Source organism: Drosophila takahashii, chromosome X (assembly GCF_030179915.1).
Source record: "Drosophila takahashii strain IR98-3 E-12201 chromosome X, DtakHiC1v2, whole genome shotgun sequence".
Taxonomy (NCBI): Eukaryota; Metazoa; Arthropoda; class Insecta; order Diptera; family Drosophilidae; genus Drosophila; species Drosophila takahashii.
Window position 1 is genome coordinate 19,874,928 of NC_091683.1, and position 25,386 is coordinate 19,900,313.

General features: G+C 40.2%; 2 protein-coding genes across 3 annotated transcripts in view; both read left to right on the forward strand.

Moving 5' to 3' along the window:
- The first annotated feature begins 283 nt into the window (after window positions 1-283).
- Window positions 284-6,316, forward strand: LOC108057268 (N-acetylneuraminate (7)9-O-acetyltransferase). The gene is made up of 4 exons (XM_017141445.3): window positions 284-440; window positions 506-2,356; window positions 3,005-3,101; window positions 3,170-6,316. Exons 2-4 carry the CDS (start codon window positions 2,086-2,088, stop codon window positions 5,376-5,378), a joined length of 2,577 nt encoding a protein of 858 aa, XP_016996934.3. The 5' UTR covers window positions 284-440; window positions 506-2,085; the 3' UTR covers window positions 5,379-6,316.
- A 571-nt stretch (window positions 6,317-6,887) lies between these two features.
- The window catches only part of LOC108057266 (uncharacterized), a 45,135-nt gene continuing 26,636 nt past the window's right edge, over window positions 6,888-25,386 (forward strand). Inside the window, exons 1-3 of one of the 2 annotated variants that reach the window (XM_070218604.1) lie at window positions 6,888-7,024; window positions 7,521-7,622; window positions 8,092-9,372. The gene's annotated coding sequence lies outside the window, so the exon portion shown is untranslated. Of the gene's footprint in view, window positions 7,025-7,520; window positions 7,623-7,769; window positions 7,793-8,091; window positions 9,373-25,386 lie in introns of those variants that run through there. The other variant, XM_017141444.3, reaches the window with a different exon arrangement.

Here is a 25,386-nt window from a genome sequence, read left to right on the forward strand (position 1 = left end):
CCATTAATAAAGTCGGTTGAGATACATATTTAGTTGTTGGTGGCCAACGACTGCACCACATTTAATTTGGGTACGAAACAAAACTTAAACTTATCAATTTGAAAAAAAATATTCTAACCTTTTTCAGTTTTTTTTTTAAGCAGTTGTATGATGTTTGGGATAATAATAATTTTAAAGCACCTCTCCGGTATCCAAGAACTTCTGCCACTGCTGTTTCTGGAAAACTTCCCTAGGATCACCTGGTACTATCATTCAAGTTTTCCGAGATTCAAATTACAAAGTAGGCGGTGAAACGAAAAGTCTGTCGTCTCGATAGGATTGTGGCATTAGTATTGAATTTCTGACCCAGTGAACAACCAATATTTTTGGGGGAAAAAAGGCAGAGTTTTATATTTTCTAATTTTTATGCAAAGAAGTTCTGAATTATACTCGCAGCCAAGGTATAGCCGTGTTCGAAGTGAGTGTATTCGCGTAGCATTTACTCTGTTTCCTACTCTCCGATCAGTTTGAAATGGAGCCGAAAAAAAGGAGTTCTTCGTATGCCAAAAGAAGGAGGAACCCGAAAGTCGATTCTTCGGACTCGGAGGCGGAAATGCAAATCCGCGCCGGACTGCGCGTTCCCGCGAATCGTTCGCAGTCGATACCCAGGAAGTACATATCCAAGAATCAGTTTGATCGCCAAGTCCGTTCCGCTGTGGTGGAAGCCTTCAATGATTGCATGAACGAAGCCCGTAGATCTCGGTCTGTGGATGAGGCGGGAAGCCGCCGGAAACGCCGTCACCGGAGGTCAGACAGGGGCAAAGAAAGGGAAGAAAGCGAGGAAGGGGAAGAAGGAGGAGATGGGGTGGGTCAACGCAATCGTCAGCGCACCGCAGCCGTAGAAGGTCGTGGCGCCAATCTCACGGATCGAGCCAAGAACAAGTCAGTGAAGAAACCAGCTTTGGAGATCTATCATGAACGTCCTGTAGTGGGAATCCAAGGAAATTATCAGGCGGAAAACCCGGTAGGAGGAACATTTAAGATAGTCCTAAACATGATAAGTAAAGTAGTTAAGGGCCTGACCAACCTGATCATCTTTATATCCGTCTTGATCATGAATTCGAGAATTGTGCCGGCCATAAAACAAAACTTGGCCCGAATTCCCAAGTGCCCAACTTATGGGCTTATATTCCTTGGTCTATTCGTGTGCTTTCTCCTGACTTGGTCCTATGAGGTTGGCGAACCACTGGTGAGGATTCGAGAGGCTTGGGCCGTTTTATCCAAGAAGCCCAGCCGTTCTTGGTGGAACCTTTTCTAGGTACACCAAGTATCACACAAACACTCTAAGGCAAAATTCGAAATTTTTTCTTTCTCATTTTTTTTGGAATGTTTTAATGTTGTGCTTAAACGTCCACTAAGCTTTTTTTTAAATTTCTAAATTGTTCAATTATCATGATTTTCGGACATTTTCTTAATGAGGAATATGGAGCTTAAAGGGCTTCTAAGCACTTTTCAAACATGGTTTATGCGTAGTAAAAATTATTATCATTGTATGTGCCACTTTGTATAATTCATTTCAAAATTTCGATGTGATTTCTCTACTCGATTTGTACGCTGAATCAACACACATTAAATGTTAATAATAATGGTAAAACAAAAAAGATTGCTTTAAAAAATGTAAATAACTTTAAAAGTAACGTCTTTGGACATTCGCTCGATGTTAACTTAGCAGAAAAACAGCGAAGATAAAAACCGGTGTTACGTATAACTTACACTTACTCATAACAGACACTTACGTTTCTTGGTGATGGGACAAAAACATCGAAAAACATAGAAAATTGTAAAACATCAATGCGATGTTTTCATCGATGTTTCTCCACCTCTAACAAGTTAGCCAAGACACCAACCAAACACCGATGTTTCCCAAATTCTCCACCGCTAATAAGCAAAGCAAAAGCGAAACAGCAGGGAAAAGGAGGAGTCGGTGTCCAAAAACTGGGTTAAAGCCATGCCCGTATAGCCAGACTATCAATAATATTGTTGGCGACCATTATCTCCGACGAGCAGTGGTTGGAGGAGGAGCGTCGGCAGACGGGCTAATAAACAATGGAGCTACGCGAATTGCGCGGTGGAAATGGAGGGAACGTCGCAGGCGGAGGAGGAGCAGCTGCGCCGGGAACGTCGGGAGCATCGGGAAACGGAGCTCCGAGTCCCGAACTCGGTGGCATTTGCATTGGCGGCGCCGCCGGAGGGCAGCGAATGCCCACCAAGGCGGACATATTCATGGAGCAACTGAACGCCACCAATGCCAAGAAGGTGGCTCTGCTCCTGGTCCTCGGATTCATCGTCTACCACGGCCTGCTCAACTGGAACTACGGTGGGTGGTTACTATTTATCCCATATACAAATATCCCATCCTATAAACTATAGATTATCAGGAAAGTACTATCCTATCATATAAACTATATAATATCAGGAAAGTACTTGCTTATCCAATTATTTAAATATTATTATCATTATTAAATATTGTACTTACTATATTATACTATATAGTTTCCAATCAAAAAGCATATATGTAACTCAACATTAATCTATAAAAGAAATACGATATTTCAGAGATCAGACCATATATTTCCTTCACTTTTAAAGTCTTAAAATAGGGCTTTAGTTTTGACATCTTCTCTATGAACTATATATTTTATTATCATACGACTTTATGAGTCAGCTTCACCGTTTTTTTTATAAATAATTAAGATTAGGTATATTTAGCTTTTTTCTCTATACTCCATTATATTAACAAAACCCGATCTTTTGAATAGATAATGAAAAGGAAATCAAAAGAATTTAAATGTTTAAAATCTTTAAAACTCAAAGGAATAATTCCTAGATCATATATTTGTCGTGGTTATTTGTACAGATAATATAATCTGGTTATAATAATATTTTATTATTTAGCCCAGCCCACTTGGGCTGCTCAGCTTTTGTCACTTCCTTATTGATATTGATTTGTCCTGTTTTCCCGCAGGCAGCGACTCCTGTCAGTGGCTGCTGTCCAAGGGCCGCTTCAAGGGCGACAACGAGTGGCAGCCGTACGGCTGCATGGTGCACAAGTACTCCCTCACGTGAGTAATCAACACACATTCCCCATTCCCCAATGACTCACGCCAGCCGAAATTCTCATTATTTACAGCGACACCAGGCGCTGTTTGCGTTACCTCGCCTTCTTCGACAACAAGAACAACTTCGTGTTCATCGGCGACGAGAGCGTGCGGCTGCTCTACGAGCGCTTCGTGGAGCAACTGCGTCTGCCGCTGGCCGCGGATGAGGTGGCCGAGGAGGAGGACAACAACGCCTCGGCCACGGATGGCTCGGCCCGCTTCGAGGACAAGAAGCTGCACATGCTGGCCCAGTACATTCGGGCGGAGGAGGTGAGTCCGACGCTGGTCGAGCAGCTGTACCGCCTGGAGGCCGAGAAGCAGCTGTCCTCCGTCTACGTGGTGGGCTTCACCTATGCCGGCCTGCTAGCCGGCAACACGACGGACGATGTGTTGCGGCAATATGCCGCCAATCTCACCCTGCTGGTGGCACCCTTCCATCGCCTGGTGGCGCAGACATCGCGGGTCCTCTGGAAGCTGGCGGATCGCGTGGACGAGGAGAAGCTGCCGCAGAGTTGGAAGCTGCTGCAGAACGAGCACATTGACCGACTGAATCACGTGGCCAGGGGCGTTTTTCGCTACACCGAGGCCAGCGTTTGGGAGTCCGCCTGGCACATAGCCAACGGACTGCTGGACAACGCCATCGATGGCCACCAGCTGTGCGCCCATGGCCAGCGACTGGAGGTGCAGCTGCTGTGGAACATGTACTGCAACGACTATATGAACTACAACGATGGCACCTGCTGCAGCAGCTCCGAGCCGCACACGACGCTCCAGATAGTGGCGTACGCCCTGTTCGGCGTCTGCATGACCCTCGTGTGCGGCATGTGCCTGCGCCGGTGGCTGCTCCACCTAAGGGGTCAGACTTTATATGTGCCATTGCAGCAGCAGCATTCGCATGAAGGAGGAGCACCTAGTAATGCCTTATCCGCACTGATAACCGACTATGGCACGCCCATGGTGGCGCTATCACTGCTGGGTCTGATTCTGGCCTATTTCTACCTCTGCGATCGCACCAACTTCTTCATGAAGGAGAACAAATACTACTCGGAGTTCAGCTTCTGGATACCCGTGGGCTATGTCTTTGCCCTGGGACTGTTTTTCACCGAGGATTCGCGGTTTACCAAGGTGCTGAATCGCGATCAAACGGACGAGCTGCGCGGCTGGATACTGCTGGTGGTGCTGATATACTATATGACCGGGGCGCAGCGAGTGCTGCCCATTCACATGCACATCAAGCTGCTGATCTCGGGCTACTTCTTCCTCACCGGCTACACACACTTCACGCACCTGTGGCAGACCGGCGGCAGCGGCTCGCTGTTCGTGCGCTTCTTTCAGGCCATGTTCCGTGCCAACTTTCTCAGCGTGCTGCTGTGCTTCTGCATGAACCGGCCGTACCAGTTCTACTACTTTGTGCCGCTGCTCTCCTTCTGGCTGTGCGTCGTCTACTTTGTGCTCGCCCTGCCGCCGCGCATCTCGTCCGCCTCGGTGGACGCCAATCCGCTGCACTATCTGTACTTGGTGTGCAAGTGCATCGGCTGCCTGGGCGGCATCACGGTGCTCTTCATGTCGGAGGTCTTCTTCGAGCGGATCTTCGTGACGCGGCCGTGGAAGGCGCTGTTCGTGACCACGGACGACGACCTGCACGAGTGGTGGCACCAGTGGAAGCTGGACCGGTATACGGTGGCCTTCGGCATGATCTACGCCGCCTGCTTTCACATTGCCCAGAAGTACAATGTGTTCGACGACAACAACCATGGGAATCTTTTCTCGCGGCGGACCTCCATATCGGTCACCCTGCTGGCCCTGCTGGGCGTCGGCGTCTACACCTCGTTCTCGTTCCTGTGCCGCAACGTTCAGAACTGCGAGGAGATCCACTCGTACATCCTGTTCATCCCGATCGTGGGCTATGTGGTGCTCAGGAACATCTCGGGCATCCTGCGCACCCGCTACTCGGCGTTCTTCGCCTGGTTCGGTCGCATCTCGCTGGAGCTGTTCGTCTGCCAGTATCACATTTGGCTGGCCGCCGATCGTCATGGCGTCCTGGTGCTGCTGCCCGGCTTCCCCACGCTCAACATGATCATCACGTCGTTCATCTTCGTGTGCGCCTCGCACGAGGTGCATCGCCTCACCCAAATCCTGCTGCCGTACGCGGTGCCCAGCGACTGGCGCCTGGTCATGCGCAACTTTGTCATCTTCCTCATCGTGCTCATACCCGTCGCCCGATCGGACGGCATGTTCTGATTCTGATTCTGAGCGATCCGCAATCCAATTGCCGCCCAGGTACCAGGTGACCAGTGACCCAAAGTATTCGATAGATAGCAGCCTTCGGCCTAAAAAGCAATAAGAGCGAACAAGTGTTTAACGACAGGGTGGATCGGTTTTATAAGCTAGCTTTAAAAGTTTACATCTTCAAGCCCCTTTGCCATATCTCAATTCTTTCTAAAAGATATTTAATCTTAGGACCGTAGGTCTAATATTTGTTTCACGCATTTTTGTTAAAACCCAGACAAGACAATAATTTAATTTGTTAATGTTAGTTCGGAATCAAATTACGTTTCACTCCAGGCATATTTAATTATTGTATCCTTACAAATCGAACCACCCTAGTTTATATAGTGCGTGTCATAGCTATAAGAAGCAAATTGTAGCCAAGTCTCGAAAAGGGAACTTAAACTTAACTTAATTATTTCCGCCATTTCTTTGTTAATAGATCCCAACATTTTTTTTATTGAACTTAAGTACCTTAATTCGATTTAATTTTAAAGATAAGCTGAAAATATTCTTTATATTCTAGTTTAAGAACAAATTTTGTTAATGGGATCATGCAAATAACTGCCTTAAGTACATATTTGTTTATATCCCTTAAAAGCTTGAGAACATTTTTTTTAGAAATTATGGCCTTAACTTAACTATGCAACATTCTTATGGTTCTGAAACGCACTGTAGGCACACACTAAACTATAAATATAAAAACAAAAGAAATATATGTATATATGCATATGCCGTCATATTTTACGCCTATGTATACAGCCTAGGGTTAACTTAGCTTTAATTAAATTTCGCACAAATTACTTAACAACTCACCCAACCACACGTACACTCACTGAAAAACACGAGCAGCGCCTAACCAAATCGACATATGTATAAAGCAAGTGAATAAAGCAATGGATATATACTTATTTGACACACTGTAAGCAGTACGCTTCCGTCCGGAAGCCATCGGCCGGAAAATTTATCACGCTTTTCGCAAAAAACCAACTTTGGACTGGCTGGCGGCCACTGAACTGGGCATCCTTTAATGCGGGCACACGGATGTGGGAATGTCGGAGTCGCACGGGGCAGGGATTGCGCTAATTGACACGCGGCAAACAACCTGCAACTAAGTCTAAGCTGCACCGAGGAAAAACATCGCCTGGATGGATCACGGACTGAAATCAGCTAGGTTATTCCTACGCTCTAGGTAACTTTTGCATAAAATATTCAATAAATCATGAAGTCCAAAGATATTAGTTTTATATGTGTTGCCTATGCTTAACCAAGGTATAACTATATTAATAATTAAAGTTTAAAATAAATAATTGCAAGTGGTAATACAATACTTCTTAGTGGTTTTGTTACTGACGATATATAAAGTTAATTTTTTTAAATACCCCTTTTAAATTTCACAATGGGAAATTTTTCAATAAACTTTGTAATTCATGATTGTTTTTAATTTCGATTCATTTTATTTGTACATTTTATTTTCTTCAGTGCTAAAACGCAGGTGACAGTGCATACTTTCCATTCACAAAAAGCATTCATTCAACTCGCGAAAGTAAAAAGAGTTTTGCCCCCCAGGATGATGTGGGGGACGATGAGGGGCAGTCGGGATTGAAGCGTCTACAAAGGTACATATTTGCATACATAAGTAGACACACTCTATGTTAATGAAGAACTTAATTCGCATCGCAAACAGAAGTTTGTCTCGTTTAATTGGAAAATGTTTCGGGTTTTAAGGTTTTTAAGACTTGTGGCAAGCGAACCGCAACACGAGACATTTTTCCAGATCTGTCACGAAATCGCGTCATGGATGTATCATTAAGATTACTAAAATTAGTATGTCATATGATGACTTTAGGCATTGTTTTTAAAGATTAATATTTTGAACTTTTTAGTTTTATTGTATTTAATTAAGAAAAACAAATAAGAATAACTTCAATTATTTTAAGTAATTTAATATATTATTTACTTTTAAATTAATATTTAGTGTGTAAAAGCTCATTCCTTACATCTATCTTTAATCATCTTTTAAATTAACAAAAATGGGTCTTTAAAAAAGTAATGTATTTGTAATGTATTCAGCTAAATTTATAATTTTAAATATTTTTAATGGTTCGGTTGCAGGTGGAAAGCTCTCGCCTGCCGTCAACAAGTGGCTTTTCCACCGCTTTTCCACCCCCACAGCCGGATTCACGGAAGCTACCGCTTTTCTTGGCCGCGAACCAGGTCAGTAAGCCGCTGAAAAGACGCTTTTGAGTGAGAGCTGGCAAAGCTTTTCCGAGCAGCCTGGACTCGGCTTTTCCGATTTGCGGCTCGTCGAGCCGAGGGCAAAAGGTTTAAATTCCGGCGCTCAACGGCGGCGGCACCCAGTCATCGGACGAAAGTGTTTGGAAACGGTTCGTTGGCACTCCCACAGGAGCATTAAGAGCCACAGCAGCTCCACCACCCATTCGGTTGGGCGCCAAATAATCAGGCCTCCTTCGGCAGTTGCCCCAAAATTAAAATTCAAAATAAAAAATGGCGCCCAACGACAAAAAACCGCGTAAAGTGTGACTGCTGTGGTTTTTCAAGAGTTTTTTAATATTTTTTGCCGTGCTTTAAGTGCCAAGGAAGCGTTTTCAGCGCCAAAGCCGAGTGTTTTTTGAGTGTGTGTTTAAAATCCCTATTTTTGTCTTGTTTTTTCCTGTTGTTGTAGATCACATATCAGTTAAAACATATTTACCTACGCAAATATAAAGTGAAAACCATCAAAATTCAAATAAAATATTGGAAATCGATGTCAAAATTGTAACCATCAGAAACGGAAGTCAAGGGATCGAAGAATTCTCAAATCAAAGTCAATGGAAATCAAATTGAGAATCGAAATTTAAACTTACCATCATATGAATTGAACTTCAAATCAACTAGCAAGTATTCAGTTATTATAGATAAGCCTTTTAACTAATCAACTTATTGGTGTGAATACTTAATCTCAAAACAATATATTCTATATTAAGATGATCTTTATGATCGAGACTATTAGATATCAAGTCCGATCATTATATACACATATTAATCAAATATTTAAGAAAAAAACTTCAACATAAAAACTAAACTAAAAATCGATCCAAGAAGATCACAAAAAAACATATTTAAACATTGTAGAATAAACTCAACTTGATTGAAACTATTAAGCCCATCACGATCACTGTCTATGAATCAAAATTTTAGACAATTTAAATTTATCAAGAGTATACTTCTATTGATCTGTTCTTAAATACACAAATATAACCAAAGAATCTATAACCATTTGAGAAAAGCTATTGAAAATACGCTCATTACTATGTAAACAAAAAACATACTAAACATACAGAAACAACTATTTAAATGTAATTATTAACTTACATTTACCTTAAGATACATTGATATCTATGAAAAATCTAAGAAGAGCTTAAAATGCATCCCATACTTGATCGCTACTATAGCGATCTGTTTCAGATCAAGCTTATAACCCGATATTTGATCGAGCTGATTCGGTTAAGAAAGAAAAATAGGCAAAATTCCCAGGAGTCGCAGTAACGGATACGCAGTTCAAAGCGATCTTGTATCATAAACAATAAACCAAGCGAGATCGGAAAGATCTACGAAAATATTAAAACCGAAAATATCGCAGTGAGTCGATACTGCATTGAGAAGAACTTAATAATACTATAAACCCCACTTGACTTTATTAATATACCAGCCTAAGGACATCTCATAAGAGATCCCAGATCGATATAGAATCGAGTTAAGAACTCTCAGTCCAGAAACTAAAATCCAAATCAAAACATATTAAAAATCGAATTCGAGTTTGTAAATCGCGATCGCGTATCGAAACCTTGCCGATGTTGTAAATTAGATGACTTTGAATCTGATTCCCGACCTGAAGCCAAATATATTCATCATGAGGGTCCAGAATCGACCAGGACATGTGATCTAAGGACATCGCAACTAGCAGGTGAGAAGCTTTGGGACCAGTGCGACTCAAATTCAATTTCGTTGTCATTAAGTTGTTGGCACTGCCATTGCTGTGTTGTTGCTTTCGTTGTTTCCGTTGTTATCGTTGTTATCATTATCATTATCATCGCTCTGTAGCTCTTACTTATGTCATTTGCAATTACAAATGCTATTGCGATTACAATTAATGTTGAGTACATGAGCGAGAGATATAAAGATACGAAGGTGTACACACAGCCATTTGCGCGAGAAAAACAAAAAGAAGGACACTTGAAGAAAGCTTGCCTCTTAATGCCTTTTACTGCGCACTAGTTAACCAAAATACTTAGGACGTTGGCAAAAAGGAAGGAATACCCTTCGCATACTTAGCGTCGCTACTAGTTGGGCTTTTTGTTTTCCCGATTTTCGAGGTTTCGATTTAATTTGTGGATTAAAAACGCAGACCTCCCACCATCCATCCCCACTTGGGTGTGCGAGTGTCCTTGTGTATCTGGAAGTTAATTAGAATTGCGTTGGCCCGGTTGACGGCTCCTTGTTTTGATTGTGCTAGACAGACGCTTAGACAACTCACGTCTTTGCCTACAATTTGGCCTTTTATCCCCACATACTCTCGCCCCATCCATCTTACTGGTTTACAGTGAGAAAAAAACCATTGCAATTCATCTTTGTGGTTATGCAATTAATATAAAGTTTCCCTATGTACATAAACGATTTTAAACTACGAAAAATCGATATATTATTGGATTAAGTGTATTATTTTAATTTTATTTATCGCAAAGAATTGGAAATGATTTTCAGATTCTAGATTATATACAATTTGTTCGCATAACGAAAAATTTATATAATATCGCACCAATTATATTATATTTATTTAATTTATCCAAACAAATTGAAGAGAACTTCTTTAAAGGTTCAATTGCCATGAGTTTTAGATTCTAGGTTATATTTAATTGTTCAGTTAGTAGTAGATTGCCATAAAGCTTTCGCAACGACAAAAATCGATAAAATCGATATAATGACGCCGTGTATTATTCATCGAAAAAATATAATTATGTCAGTATTTGCGTTATATGTATAGCAAAAGTGATTATCAAAAATATCAAAATTTATGTGATTAATTTTAATATCGATCGCTACTTTCAACAGTTGACGCCTCCCTCAAGTCAATAACTTGATTCCGAACTATGATCCTGTAGTTTCTTTCGGTGCCGAGACACATACACAGTTTGGTAAGGCCCGAGGACATCGGTGTCCTTGCATTTGCTAAGAGGGTAACATCTGCCTGGTGGCCTCCCTTTGTGCTCATCCTTTCCCCCATTTTCCTTGGCGCCCTTTTCGTTTCTTCTTGTTTGTCACGAGTTTATTTTCCATGGACTTGGAATTGTTGTTTTCGTCTTGGTTTTGCTGGCGGAATCATATGAATTTGATTGTTGCTTTTCGCCTGGGAATTGGTTTGTAGCATTCAAGTTTTCCTGAGCTTAACTTGGGTCGTCTCAGTTTGAAGTTTCCTTTTTTTACTCAATTTTTACTGACCAAGATGCGCTTGAGTTGCATGTTCGGCTAGTTGAAAAGTTCCACTGGAAAATTTCAAAATAGAAGGATATACAAGTTTATGTAATATTTTAGTTATTGGATTGCGACCTATTGATATTATTCCACTTCCAATTGTACATGTAAATGAAATTTAAATTCGAAAACTCTCAAACACATTACTTGAGTACCTTCCCCGCCTTTGAAGTGTTTAGATTTTTGGTTTCAAGTATCCACCCACTGCCGGGCTTCCCTTTTGGATATCCTGGCACCTCGGACCCTCTAATGTATGCTACACTTTTGTGTTCTCGTTCGTTGTCATTTGCCCCGGGAAACTTGAGGGCGAAAAAGGAAGGAAAAAATATGAAAAATGCCAAATGTAAACAAAATCAAAAATGCCGGCCATGTCCTTTGGCGTTTTGCTCCACATATTTTCTTTGTTGCTCCCCTAATATATACAAATATTTTGATGGCGGAGGGGGATAAAAAAAACTGCTGGATGGCAGGGACGAAAGTGGGCCCGTTTCGAAATTGCTGGGCCTGTTAATTTAATTTTCCTCCATTCCGCTTCCACTACCGATTTCGTTGTCAGATGTCCTGGACTTTGTGGAAAGGACATTGCGGGTAAAAAACTAAATAACACGAAAAAAATAGCGAAGTGTGGTCCTGCTAATAAAAATCAAAGTTGACATGTCTGAGCTGGCTTTTAGACGGCCCAACTAATTCATGAATTCACTTTAAATGCTATTTGCAAAAGTGACTAGAATTTTCGCAATTCGATTCGACCATTCAAAGAAAAGATCACTTTTCTCGGAGAATTTTTTGTAACACTTTAAATATTTAAAATAAATTAAAAGCTATTAAGAGCTACACAAAAAAATGTTCATTCTCATTCCCTGACTTGCTCCTAACCAGTATAATATAAGATTTGTAAATCCCATTAAAAAATATTGGTTCACCTTTATTTACACAAAAAACGTATTCTGTTTCTGGTATTATCCATTTGACATTGAAGCATTAGCTCTATGTGATAACGTTCAATCCCTTATTGTTGCTCTTGTTGTTGTTATTTCTATACATTTTCCATTTTCAACTTTTCAATTCAATTTTGATATTCACTTGAGTTGCATGCAGTTCATTTTATTTATATGCTTTTTCTCACCAGTTTCGCGCTGGAATTTTTTTATGTTCGTTAACCATTTTGCTTGTTTGCTGTTTGTTTGTTTGTTGGTTTTTCATTATTTATAACTGAAATTTAAAAGCTGTTGTTGATGCCGACGGCGCGGCCTTTTGTTGTTGTCGTCGTCGTCGTCGTTTTACCCTATTGTTTTTATACATCTATCAATATGTACGTATACCCAATATATGTTCGTTGGTATTTTTGGTTTATTTGGTCCTGGAATTCCTATTGTTGTTGGCCAGTTCGGGCCATCTTTGTTTGTTTTGCTTTTTTGATGTCCAGTCACGCTAAAGCTTTCACTTCCCGCCTCTTTTTCCCCCCTCTTCGAATGCTTTATCCTTCCCTTGATTTCCGTTTCCGTCCCGCTATTTCCCCCTTTTTTTAGTATACGTTATGTGATTAAAGTGGAAACAAATTTGAGTGGATTTTACTCCCCTTTGTTATAGGTTATAACCATTTGAAGTTTTCAGCAATCAAAATAAGCTGCGAGTCATAGGGTGGTATTTCACATCATCTACCCTACTGAATAAATAAAATGAATATGTTTTATGGGCTGTACGAGAACATTTTCTGCCAGTGCAAAAGAAGATGCCAGGTAACTGGATTTTAAACTCATATGCTATTCCGCGAAATTGAGATGTTCAATAATCTTCGCCAGAATTTCCTTTCGCGGCTGAATACCCAACCGAATTCCATACAATCTCCTTCCGCCGATTGACCCACAAAAGGGGCTTAACTTTTTGGCCCACAAAAATAAAAATCTGAAAACGGAAAACAGAAAGGCGGTTGGAAACAATGGGCGGAAAAATGGGGATTCGCGGATGGGTATACATCACATGGTCATAAAGCATGAAGGCCTCTTTCATTCGAGTTTGTTTGTCTGCTTTTTTGGGCGGTTTTTCGTGCCGATAAAACGATCAATCTGATTGAAGTTTATTAAGAGACAATCGATAGCGATAAGGATTCTAATTGAATGGTTGAACTGATTATGGAAATATTTATATTAAGGAGTGACTCATTCATAACTCGTTTATTGCCTTGGATCGGATCGGAAATCAGTAGATAATACGTTCAGCTTTAGGTATTGAAGGTTCTACACGGAAATGGCTACATTCAGAAATAACCTATGCAAAGTCAAGAGTTTTACATTTCCCCTTAAAAGTGCAAGAGTGAAAAATCAACAAGAAGCGAGCACTCAAATTTCATTGGCCAAGTGAATCAATAACCATCTTGCATTTCTCCATTCCCTGCCAGACATGGAGATCTTCAAGGAGTGCTTAAAAAAAGTAGTCACAAAAAAGGGCAAATAACTGGCTTTTTTATCCTTGGTTTTTTGGGCAGCTGTGCAATCGTATTAAAAGTCTTCGCCCACTGGCAAAATGAAAAATTACTTACATTCGCATATGAAAAAGTACACAAGACATGCAGAATTTCCACACGTTTACACAGGAAGAATAGGAATGAACCCATTAAATGGATTAAGGGCTTTTAACAGGGATCTTAAATAAGAGTTAACCTATTCAAAACAAGAAAGGAAGCTACCTTCGGCCAGCCGAAGCTTATATACCCTTGTAGATAAAAGAATACTCACTCGGTGCAGTTCCAGGGATTCCAGATTCAGCGTTTCGATTTATTTCAATTTTGTTTTTAAGTAGTCAAGAATCAAAACGCCTACTTCCTACAAAGTTACAATGAATTTTCTTATATTTGTTTGGGAGCCTTAAGATATAGTGGTCCGATCCGGCTGGCTACGACATATGTACTACCTGCAATAGAAAGAAGAACTTCGGGAAAGTTTCATCGCGATAGCTTTAAAACTGAGAGACTAGTTCGCATAGAAACGGACAGACGGACAGACGGACAGACGGACATGGCTAGATAGACTCGGCTATTGGTGCTGATCAAGAATATATATACTTTATGTGGTCGGAAACGTCTCCTTCACTGCGTTGCAAACATCTGACTGAAATTATAATACCCTCTACAAGGGTATAAAAATTTACAAAAAAATCTTGTTTTTCAATTTTTAAATAAAAAAAGTGTATATATATGTAATTTCAAAGTTACATATATATACTCTACGCTTTAATTAATTAACCTCTCTGTTGATATGCCATATGTCCCCAAAACATTTTTTATGATGTTCAAATGGGATAAGAAAAATAGAAAAGACTGTGGGCGTGCCAAACTTTTATTCTACGAGCAACGGGTATAATAATATATTAAATATAAAATATTTAAATGGTCCAAAATAAATTCCCATTTTCGCTGCGTGTATTTACATATAAATACATATTGTTTTAGCAAATGTGAGCCACACCTCAGACTTTATCTGTCTGCCAGAATGTTTATGCTGAGAATGGTTGTCTGAAAATTCATTCCAAACGCTTCTCCTTGGCCCTGTGAAAAGTCGAAAAGTTGGGCCTGTGAATAAAAGCGGGTGCCAGGCGGAGGAACATATGTATTTTATATGCTAATGCGTTTAAAATCATTCAAATCGTGTCTATATCATATACATACCACACACCCAAGTAATTTGCGAACTTTTTCCAAACTGTCGCCCTCTCTTTGCAAAATGTGCAAATGGCAGTCGTCGTCGCCGTCTGTGCGTATAAATATTTATGGCTCGCACTGTATTACTTCATAAACAAGTGTGCGATTTCTCCAAGTCAAACCCAAACTTTCAACTTAAATGGGCGAACAAATAAAACAAATATCATCAACAAAATCTTTACCTATGAATTTCAGTCAAGCAACAATTTTAATATCATTTAAATCCAGCCAATTTACGATTTGCAAGAGAAATGTTTACGATTGTTTTTCAAATTTTTAATATATTTATATTTTATATTGATTAAAAGAGATTTTACAGATTATTTCCTTAAAGTTTTGGCTCAAGAAAAATAGCTTTTTAAAAAAATATTGGGTGAAATTGTCTATAATCTGTGATTTTGTAATAGAAATGCCTTTAAGAAATATTCAAATCCCACACGCAGACTGAAAAAGTCAGTACACTCTCTGTAAGGTCATTAAAACCGACGACCAGCACATGCAGCACCCCAAACCGCTTGCTTAAAAACATTTCCCTGGAATAACTGAGCAAAGTGAAATAAGATAAATGAGCCAATTTGACTTGGCGTGCGTGTCCCGGCCACAATAACAAATAACCAAATACCAGAACCACCCACAAAACCCCAAAGAACTCAGAAACCCAGAGAACCCACACCTGGGCCACACCTGCCGTTTCTTTCTCCGGTTTGGGCCGCTTAATAGGCCAATCCATATGCAGTCAAGTCAAGCGTCGAAACAGGCGGATTCAGTTTGTCAATCACAGCGCGTAAAGCGAATTTTTGAGTGAGATTTATTTATTTATTTATTTTATTTTCGCTTTCGGTTGTGTGCGCCTGGGAATCTTCAAATTGGTATTTTCGTGTAATAATTGATTTTGGAGAAATGATCGAAAGAGATTATCCCCTCCTTGGGGTTTTTAATATCTATGCCTGCACGGGAAAAAAGGTAAACAGTTGGAGTTTGATTTAATTCTTAAACTTCAATTTTAAAGAAGATTCAAAAATCAATAAATATTTTATTTTAAACAATCCCTTAAAACAAGGATATACTTTAAAAAGCGCAATCTATTAATATAAAAACTTTAAAAAAGCCTAAAATACCTTTTTTATTTAGTTATAGTTTTTATAGAGTTTTCTTAGTTTAAAAACTTCCATAATTTTCTCAGCTGCCACAGCTTATTACTGAGATAATCATATGTAAGTGTCGAGTAATTTTCCCCTCACAGTTTCCCCATTATGTTTCGTTTTTATTTTTTTGGGGCTTTTGCTGTCCCGATTTTTAGACGGAAATTTCGTGATGTGTGTATTTTGCTTATTGTTATTCGCCTGTCTGTCGAACAAGCGCGTTCATGTGTGCTGTTGTTGAGCGTTTTCCACCATTTTCCTTGCCCATTTTCCACCTAGCGCCGTCTGCAGAAATACAAAAAAGAAAAAGCGAAAAAAAATGCAACTCAACTCGACGCGACTCGAGTCAAAAAGCCATTAAGGCGTCCAAGTCAATGCACTCGAATGATGGGGCCAGCTATTCCCTTTCCAGAGGCCAAGTGGCCAGGATGGCTTTCCGGGAAAACGGAAAAGGGAAGGCCCTAGATATTTATTGACATTTAAATGGACTTACGGCAAGGTACTTTCGTTATAAAATTGAAAGATTTCCAGCCATTTCTGCCTTCTTCCTGCTGCTTCTTGTTATTGATCTAATATTTATGGATTAATCAATCATAAAATTAAGACCCTTGGCTGTGCTGAAGGTACTCTCCCGACTTCCCGCTGTGCCACTTGGCCATTTCACTGCCCTTGTTGTTCATAATTAATCGGGAGCCAACGGAGCGTATACTTAATGGGCTCAATCAACACGCATTTCGATTTTACCACCCGCCGTTACAATTGAAAATGCCGCTGCTGATCGACGATAAGAGCGTACAGCCCAAGCAGCGCTTAAATTGAACCCACTTAAATCCAACACCCCCGTATTGTCAAACTAATTATGAAGGACTCGGTCTACAGCTTCCATGTAACTTCAGTTCCCCGTCTTCCGAATCTTAGCAACCCACCCCCCGCGGAGACGAAACCCTTAAGAACAAGGCTTCGCTAAAACCCCTTCACTGCGGGAAAATTTCAGCTTAAGTGTGCAATTTTCCGACTCGAAATCTCTTCTGAAATCGATGGTAATTTTTGATAACTAATATTATGTAATTGGAGATATAATCTCCCCCTAAAAATCTCTACAAAAAATCTATACAAAATCTAAGGTGGTTTCAAATCAGTTACTACAAATTTAAGTTGCAACTTCTTTTAATCATTTTCTTTCCTTTTATAAGAAGTTTCGGTATATAATCCTTAATTTAGCACTTGATTTTAGGCAGTGTAGGTGGAACCACTCGAGCATTTCGAGCAGCGAGTGTTTGTGTATAGTATGTATATCTTATCTTTTGGCAACCAGGCTGGCATTTTATCTAAACCAGAAACTCGAGTGCTCAATGGAAGTGGGAGGGCTACGGGCTATGGGCTATGGGCTATGGACTATGGGGTTATCGGGTTATGGGGATGTGGGTGACACATGTAACCTCTTCTCCGACTCGAACTCCAGGTTTTAGTTGCCGGAAACAAAACAAAACTCGCGCAACTCGAGAGGAAAAGTGGAGTACTGGGAACGAGGAAGGGGTTTTCGGTTAACCCCCGAGTAAAGTGGCTTCCAGCTGGGGGATAAAGTGGTTGTAAGGCCAATATTTGCTCCAGGCAAATATGAATACACGGTTCGACTAATTACGCGCTCGTGACTCCCGGATAAAATAGTAGCAGCTAACCAAAAACTCAGACGGAAAAAGTTCAGGCCCAAAAATATCAGAATGACTCATGGAATCCGAGGCAAGGTTTAGGTCATAATAATAAAAGCAAACATTCGAATTTAAACAATCTTGGTTAATATAAAATTATTTTTTCAAAAAATCAAAAATCGTTTAATTCTCAATCACAATCGGCCAATATAGGCCGTTTTTATACGGATTCACCCTACATCGGAGCTAAGAGCAGTTAGTTTACTGGACATAAGGGACCTGAAATCAATTGCATAATCATCCGTCAGTGCGATTTTCACACTGTACTGAACCCTTTCCGCGTTGTCAACACAAATGACCATTATCAGCGGGTTCAGTTGATAAATGCCATTTTCGCCTCAATTAAAATCATTTTACACCTGTTACTCAGATTAGCGACGACATTTTGGAGGCGCTTTGCTGCAAATTGAAATGTGAATGTGACAGAAAACAAATTAAAGGCGTGGGGGCCCAAGCGAAGTGTGAAAATGTGTAAAAGTAAGAAAATGAATTTCCTGTGACGGCAAACTGCAGCGATGCGGAAAATTTGTTCGCAGAAAAATAAATCAAAATCTCTAATGAAGCGCAAAAGCGCAAGGTGCTTGGTAAACCACATATAGTAGATAGAAAAAGTGTTGGCTGGATTCTTCACGGGGTTTATCCACCAACAAATGCATTTGAGTGAGTGGAGACTGTACAGCAAACAACTGCTAACTGCGTAAAATGTGTGGATAATTATGAAATGCTATTGTGTCACTTTCCACACACTTTTCCTAGTTTTGTGAAATGTAATCGCAGTCGAAATTCAATTAATTTTGTAAACCACACATGGATAGATCCCTTGGCCGGCCCGCGAACGAGTTATTACTAGAATGTCAAAAACATAACACAATCAAGGTCCCAATTACAACAGAATGTGCGTACTATTCGGCTCTGTCAAGGAAATCAATCCGAGTTCCAATGGTCTGAAATGAACATTTGCGAGTAAAAACTTTGGGCAGGCACGCACCGAAAATTCGATTATCATCTGTATACTTGGCTGATTTTGCCCAATTCCGGGTATATTTACGGCCTCTTTTGTTTACTCCGTTTACGCGAAATCCGCCTCACATTTCAAATTGGCAGGCATCACCTAATTTTAATTGAGGCCTATTCAAATTCTACTGGCCACCTTTTCGGTATTTACAATTCCGCCTTCCGAAATGGATGTTTTTTTTTCGTTTTTTGATGGGCGAATGGTTTGTAGGTTTCACAAAAGCGTTTAAACTAATCAACAAGAGCATTTTGGTTGGTGGCCTGTCCTTTTGAATTAAATATGAGTGTGGGAGCATGAATTGCGCACCACAAAATAAGAAAAACAGCTTAGTGGGCACAGGTTTTTCCTTGTTTTATTTTCCTACCTTTGCATTATCTTTTTTTGCGGCTAAGCTCTTCACTTGGGACTCCATTTGCAGCTTCATTTCCTCCAACCTCTCCGCCACACACACGGCCGATATCGATTTAATGTAATTAAGGTAAAGCAGCACTATAATAAAAATGTGTCGCCAGGCAGCACGCACCCAGATACATCAGCCAACATACTTAACCGTCTTGTCCACGTCTTTCGACGCCCTCGTCCTGCGCCACCGGCACCCGAATAAAAATCAATAATTAAAGTTACTTTCTCCCAGCCGTTGATATTGTGGCTGGCTTAGTGTCTCGGCTTAAAGCCGAACAAAAAATTAACGAAAAAACAGGAGCTAAGTGGAGTGAGTGACTTTTATTACGATATCGATAGGTTCTTGTGCATTTCGTAATGACAGTTTTCGACAGAAAAGGACCAGTTGTATTTAATTTTTGGCAGTTGCGTTTTATTTCCGTTTTTGAAAATGTACGATTGTCCAAAAATTCACCTCCTGGCGATTTTAAAAGTGTATGTATATGATGGAAATTTAACAATACTGTTAGAAAGGTCTTCGTTTTTGACACTTAGTGAATAGTTTTGTCAAGTTTTTGTCGGTTTTTTTTTGCATTTTATTTGACAGTCTTGTTTTCATTATTACAGGATACAAGGCCTCTTGGCGGAAGGTACAGTTGAGCCTAGAGTTTATATTTTTTATAAGGTGCAAGGCCACTTGTCTAATTTCAAAAGGTACAGTTGTGCTAAGAAACCCTAAAGGTGACTTAGAATGCTTTCGTAAAGTACAGTTCGGCTTTAAAATTAAACAATATGACAACAAAATATAAGGCTTATAATGAAAGATTTACATCGATTTAGGCTAATTAACTATTCAATAATTGTGTTACAGTCTCGAATTCCCAAGAAAGTAGCTCGTTACTCGCTTTCCACCTGTGTTTCCACTTTCACACTTTCGGGCTTGCAAATTGAAATTGACAAATTACATGTCCACTTATGTCGACATCCACTTGTGATTGGCAGTAATATTTCCAGCTTTGCAAAATGGCAATGTAAATGAACAAATTTCTGGCGAACGCTTTTGACTAGCTGCTTCTGCCAATAATCAGTTTGCATTCAAATGTCACTGCACACTACGGTTAAGTGCGGAGATATGTTTTGGCAAGATAAGCCAACAAAAAGAGAGTGGGCGATTGTCAAACGACCGAAACGATGACCAGCTACGGTGCAATTCGTAATAAATCATAATTCGTGAATCCCACTAGTCCTTCAATATTCGCTTCCTGCGATTTAAAGCCACTGTACTCGCACTCGACAAAAATAAAACCAAAAAAAAAACAGAGAAAACCCCCGTAGGCGTCGCATTGGTCTAGTTTAATGGTGATTAATGATCAAATTTTTTGACAGGGACAGCGGCAGCGAGTGAAAAACAGGCTAAAATAAAAGTGTAATAATGTTTAATGTCTGTCATGCAAAGTAATAATACAAAATCAGTTTGCGTCCCCAAAACAACCAATCAAAACGAGGACTAATGGACGGTTTCATTTGTGTGATACATATTGACTTTGATAACAAACTTTTCATATTTTAAGTTTTAGAAAATACACTTCTTATTTTTAATGAAAGTTTGAATTGAGTTAAGCAAGAGAAAAATAGAGACTACGATTTTTGTGAAACCGCAGAAATGCATATAAAATACATTCCCCTGTTTTTGTCATCTCTTTTTTGTAAGTCTTCTGCAATTTTTGACAGTTGAAGAGCCACAACTGTGTTGATATTCATCCTTGTGCGCCGCAGTTCTGCTGGTGGACCCTCAAGGGCTGGATCATTTGCATGAACCATTTCCGGCTGAACCATTTTCGCTCTGGTCCTTCTGGCTTTTCCCAGTGTCAGTGTCCCGGGCTCAACGTACTTGCTGGATCAAAGCGGCACCAGGAAGGCAGCCATCTGCCGCATCCTTGGCTTCGTCCCAGCAATGGCAGGACACAATGTTGAGCACCTGGAGGCGCATTGCGGCTAAGTTGATTCCAAGGAGCGAGACTTTGTACCCATATTCTCGTCGCCCGTCGTCACCCGTCACCCGTTCCCCATTTCCACTACCCTTGTTTTCCTAGTTTTCCCCGCTTGAAAGAAAAGCGTCCAGGCATGCTGTCGGCATCATTCGTCTCCCATCATTTACACCAAGGCAAAATGAGTCTTTAGAAGTATTAAATCGGCTTTAAAGGAGGCTATATAACATAGTATCTTATTCTTGTTGGAACAAATATTTTCTAAGTTCATCTCAATGACGAATGGAGTAAATCATTGAAATAAGTCGTTCTTAAATCTCAGAAAAGAACTTTAGACTTTTATGTTTCTAAATCTTTTTTTATATGGAACAAAAATTCCAAACTTCAAATAGTTAAAAAAAATAGCGCCACAACTTTTGAAATTTCGATTTCTATTTCCTACTAAAATCCGATTTTTTTTAAGTGCACTCTGAGGGAAATGCGCACGAAATTGTTGCGTGCAATAAAAGTAAGCCGTGAGTCGGAGCTAAAATGCAACGTGGCTGATGTTGCTGGTATTTAAATGCCATTGGGGTGGTTTTGGGGTGGTGGGCGCAGGAAGTAACCGGGGGGAAAATGGGTGGCAAACAGTACAAATGAAGTGGCACGCCAGCCTGACAGTCGCTTGAAATGTTTCACCTACCTTCCGTGGTACTCCGCTCCCCGAAAATACCCCACGGTTGACACTTCAACTGCTGCACTTTATTATGTGAAATTAATTTTAATTAAAAATATTTTTAGCTTCCGAAATGAGCGTCCGCTGTTGGGACTAGAAGATTAAAATCTTAAAGTTAAAGAGTCATTGATATTTTTAAAAATATTCTAGTTATATTGTGAATAAATTTTACAATTCTTTAAATCTTTTCTAGTTATAACGAATAGATATTTGTTTAGATATTCGTTTTTTACACTTTGGTCTTTACTGACTTATCGAAACTATGGCTGAGCTGAGCTTTGAAGGTTGCGAATAGATAAAGTTACACTTTTTGCCAAGAAATTGGCGGCGGGAACGTCGCGATAATGATCCGGCCAGCAAGTTGACAGTGATGAAGCCCTCTGCTGACAGCTTTTGGCTTTTCGCTGGGGCGCCAATGCCCTGACAGATGCCTGACAACTGATTACACACCCCACTCGTCACCCCTTCGCCGGCTTGATACCATAGAGGGTACGAGTGTATCCCGAAGACCCATCCCCATTAGTATTGCCATTCGCATGCCCATTCCTGAATACAACCTGATTGAAGGGAATACGAAATGCACGGGGATAAATTTTGCAATCAACACTCTGGTTGGATTTTGTGTTCGCCGTCGCTCTTTTGGATTATTCAATGTGCTTGGCAGTCCATCAGCCTTTAAGATGGTTAAAAAAAGTAGGGGGAGTTACCCTCCGGGGTAATGGTATCCATTCCCGTCTGATCCAAACGGACAGTTTGTTGTGATTTCCCGCAGTTGGGTACCCCGTTCTCATTGTTCCTCCGCAGCACTATGTTTTCTCCCTTTTCTTCTATTGCTTCTACGAATTTGTCCTTCGAACTGCTGTTCTCGACTTTTATAGTACATTTTTTGGAATTCATTTGCACCAAGTCAAGGGAAAAACCAAGCAATAGCGCAACATGTGGTTCTAAAAACATGAAGAGCGATGATTCAAGCTCAATTTAAAGCTTATATTTATTTCTACCCCTGTAATTAATAACTTAGTACAAGTTCGGTTTCTTTTTCAAATTACTTAATTATCTTTTGGGAGCAAAAAGAGTTTTAATAGTTTTTTAGGTTTCAACCACACCAGTTTACAAAATATAATCGTCAAAGTGCTTTACAAGAGTTTGGTTTTCCAAATAAAGTTTAGCTTCTGGTTAAGACTATAACTTTTTGTAAGGCCCATTTTATATTTTATCTCAAGTTCTGCAAATTAAAGTGCTCTTCGGTCAACCAATTAACCGCGGCGAAGCCATTGAAGCTGCATGGCCAACTGTCATCCCCCACTGACTTTTCGCACCCCGTCCATGTGTTCAATTACGACCAGAGGCATCTTAATGCGCCCCCTCCAAGGCGAAGTGTCTGTAGGGGAATCAATTAATAGCGGCAATGGGCACCAATTAGCGGCTGATTAATTGGAATTCGATGGCAGAGTGGAAAGTGATTTCAAAGATGTTTCGGTTGTGGAGAGAATGCACTTCTCAGCAGATCAGATCAGTTATCCCTTGGCCTTAAAGCCAGAAGCCGAATTTCCCGTAATAAGGCTATCTGGAATTTAACTGGCATCTGGATGAGAAGGTTAATGTCCGTTGCAGCCGGATATATTTCTATTTTAAGCCCTGGTGACCCACTTGAAGCTGTCGACGGGGTCACCAGGGAGGGGAGAGAAGCCGGCCATCAAACGGAAGCTTCAATAAATAAATAGAAACTCAAGTGGCTACTTCCGGGGCCATCGATTGCATTATAATTTTATTTGCCAATTTATTCGCAGTCCATTTGGCATCGTTTGCATGTTTCAGCCCGTTAACAATGTACTTATTGAGAAACCCAACCACCCCACTAGAAACTCTCATTATAATGGTCTTTACGTGATTTATTGCACCCGGTTCTGGGTAAATTCGGTGGCTCCTTTTGTTTATTCTTTGTTAAAAAGCCAAAGCATTGTTGGCAATTTTGCACAATGGAAAATATAATTGCTGCTTTGGCCAAACGAGTGCAGCAAATGTTTTAAGTAGCAATAAATAATTCGAATTGAATGGGGACTTTATCTTGATTCAGGCACTAAAATTGAGAAATATTCGTAAATACATTTGCAATCAGAACGAAAGGAATTTTTTTCATTAAAGACGGTTGACTGAGTACTGAATATTTGTAATTTTACATTGCAAGTGCAAAAGAAATTTAGTGTGAAATATTGCAAAATTGTCGTTTAAAAAAAAAGGGAAAAATCACTTATACGACATGTGGGCAGAGTCAATATTATGCTTGACTAGCAAACACTCGCAGTTATTAAAAACTCCTTTGATGTACATTTTTGTACGCAATAAGAGGTGTCTCCTCAAAGGTTCAATATGCATACCATTGGACTTGTCCAACTCAATATAACCTGGATGCCCGGATCCTATGTGTATTTGTTTGAAATGACTTTTCCTGGCCGCCCACTTGGCATTGAAAGCATTCACATTCACCCACTGTTTATTTACTCATCTTTTCTGACTTGTCGACTTCTCGATTCCTGGGTACCAAAAGTTAACTCCTGCATTGGCATTGGCTTTGACTCGAGTCTCGAATCTTGAATCTCGAATGTTTTTGTATAAAAGATTCGTTGATTGCCCAGTTGGCTGCAGGCCAGCTTCTGGATCCACTAAACATCTGGATCTGGATTATGTGGGTGGGTTAAGGATACGGAGTCCTGAATATGAACCGAGAAATCAGTGGCAGGAAGGTGAAAGCCAAAGTTTCACTGCCCGTTGGCTGTTGTCATAAAACTTTATCCCTGTCATTACAAACGCCTTAACAGCTAGATCAACATGCCGCAAGTGGCCTTCTCCCTGGATAAATATCAACCTCCCAGCCGAATGACGAGCAAATGTAAAAAAAAGAAGCAAATTCATAGAAAAGCTCAAGCATGCGAGGCGGCACTCTAAGAAATTGATTGGTATTTATTTTCTTAAAATTGCAAAAATTTGAATTTGAATGCTGAATATGTATTATAACGTTTTTTTTTTTTTTGATTTATTGAGATGAAGCTAATCCAATCTTTAAAGTTTAAAGTCCAATGAAATAAAGTATACTTTCTCTTTGATTTTATATGCCAAACCAGATAATTGATATTATTTCCATTAGTTTTTCCCTGTGCATAACATTTTCCTGGGAAAAAGTGTGCTTAGAGCTGGTTGTTCCTTTCTCTGTTATTCTTTTTCTTCTCCATAATTTTTTTCCTGTTTTCCCTTTTCGACGGGGGATGCGAAAAGGCTGGGGAAGAGGTTTTCCTTAAACATTTATAAGGCTCAGCCCCCTGCTGTCCGCTCCCTTTGGCCCATTCATTCATTTCATTCATTCATTCCGATGGAGCCCATTCATTTTCCTCACACTTCTCCCCCACACCCACACTTTTCCCGCACTTTCCCCCCACTTTCGCCCACTTTGTCCACTTTCTCGTCATGTGTTGTAGTTGTGCAAATCCAATTTCATGCGCCTTTTTATTTATTTCTGGTTCCCTTTGGCCAGTTTTATGCTTTGTGTTAGTTTGTTGCCCAGCGCAACGTCCACTGTCCAAGTGCCACTCCACCTCCAGTTGCCCTTTTTCTCAGTTTTTTGGTGTTTTTTTTTTGTTTCATCCACTCGAAGACATTCCTTTGCGACCTCTCGATTTTTGGGTCAGTATTTGGTATAAATTATCAGGCCAAGATGGGATCGTTCCTTCGAGGAATTCGCATACTGTCGCGACCTAAACAAACAATCAGCGGAAACGTTTCGATTGCGAAAATAAGAAGTAGGAAC

Coding starts and splice junctions, on each gene's coding strand:
- LOC108057268 (XM_017141445.3), top strand. CDS start 2,086: ATGGAGCTACGCGAATTGCGCGGTGGAAATGGAGGGAACGTCGCAGGC. Junction 2,357..3,004: donor CCTGCTCAACTGGAACTACG/GTGGGTGGTTAC, acceptor GTTTTCCCGCAG/GCAGCGACTCCTGTCAGTGG. Junction 3,102..3,169: donor GTGCACAAGTACTCCCTCAC/GTGAGTAATCAA, acceptor CATTATTTACAG/CGACACCAGGCGCTGTTTGC.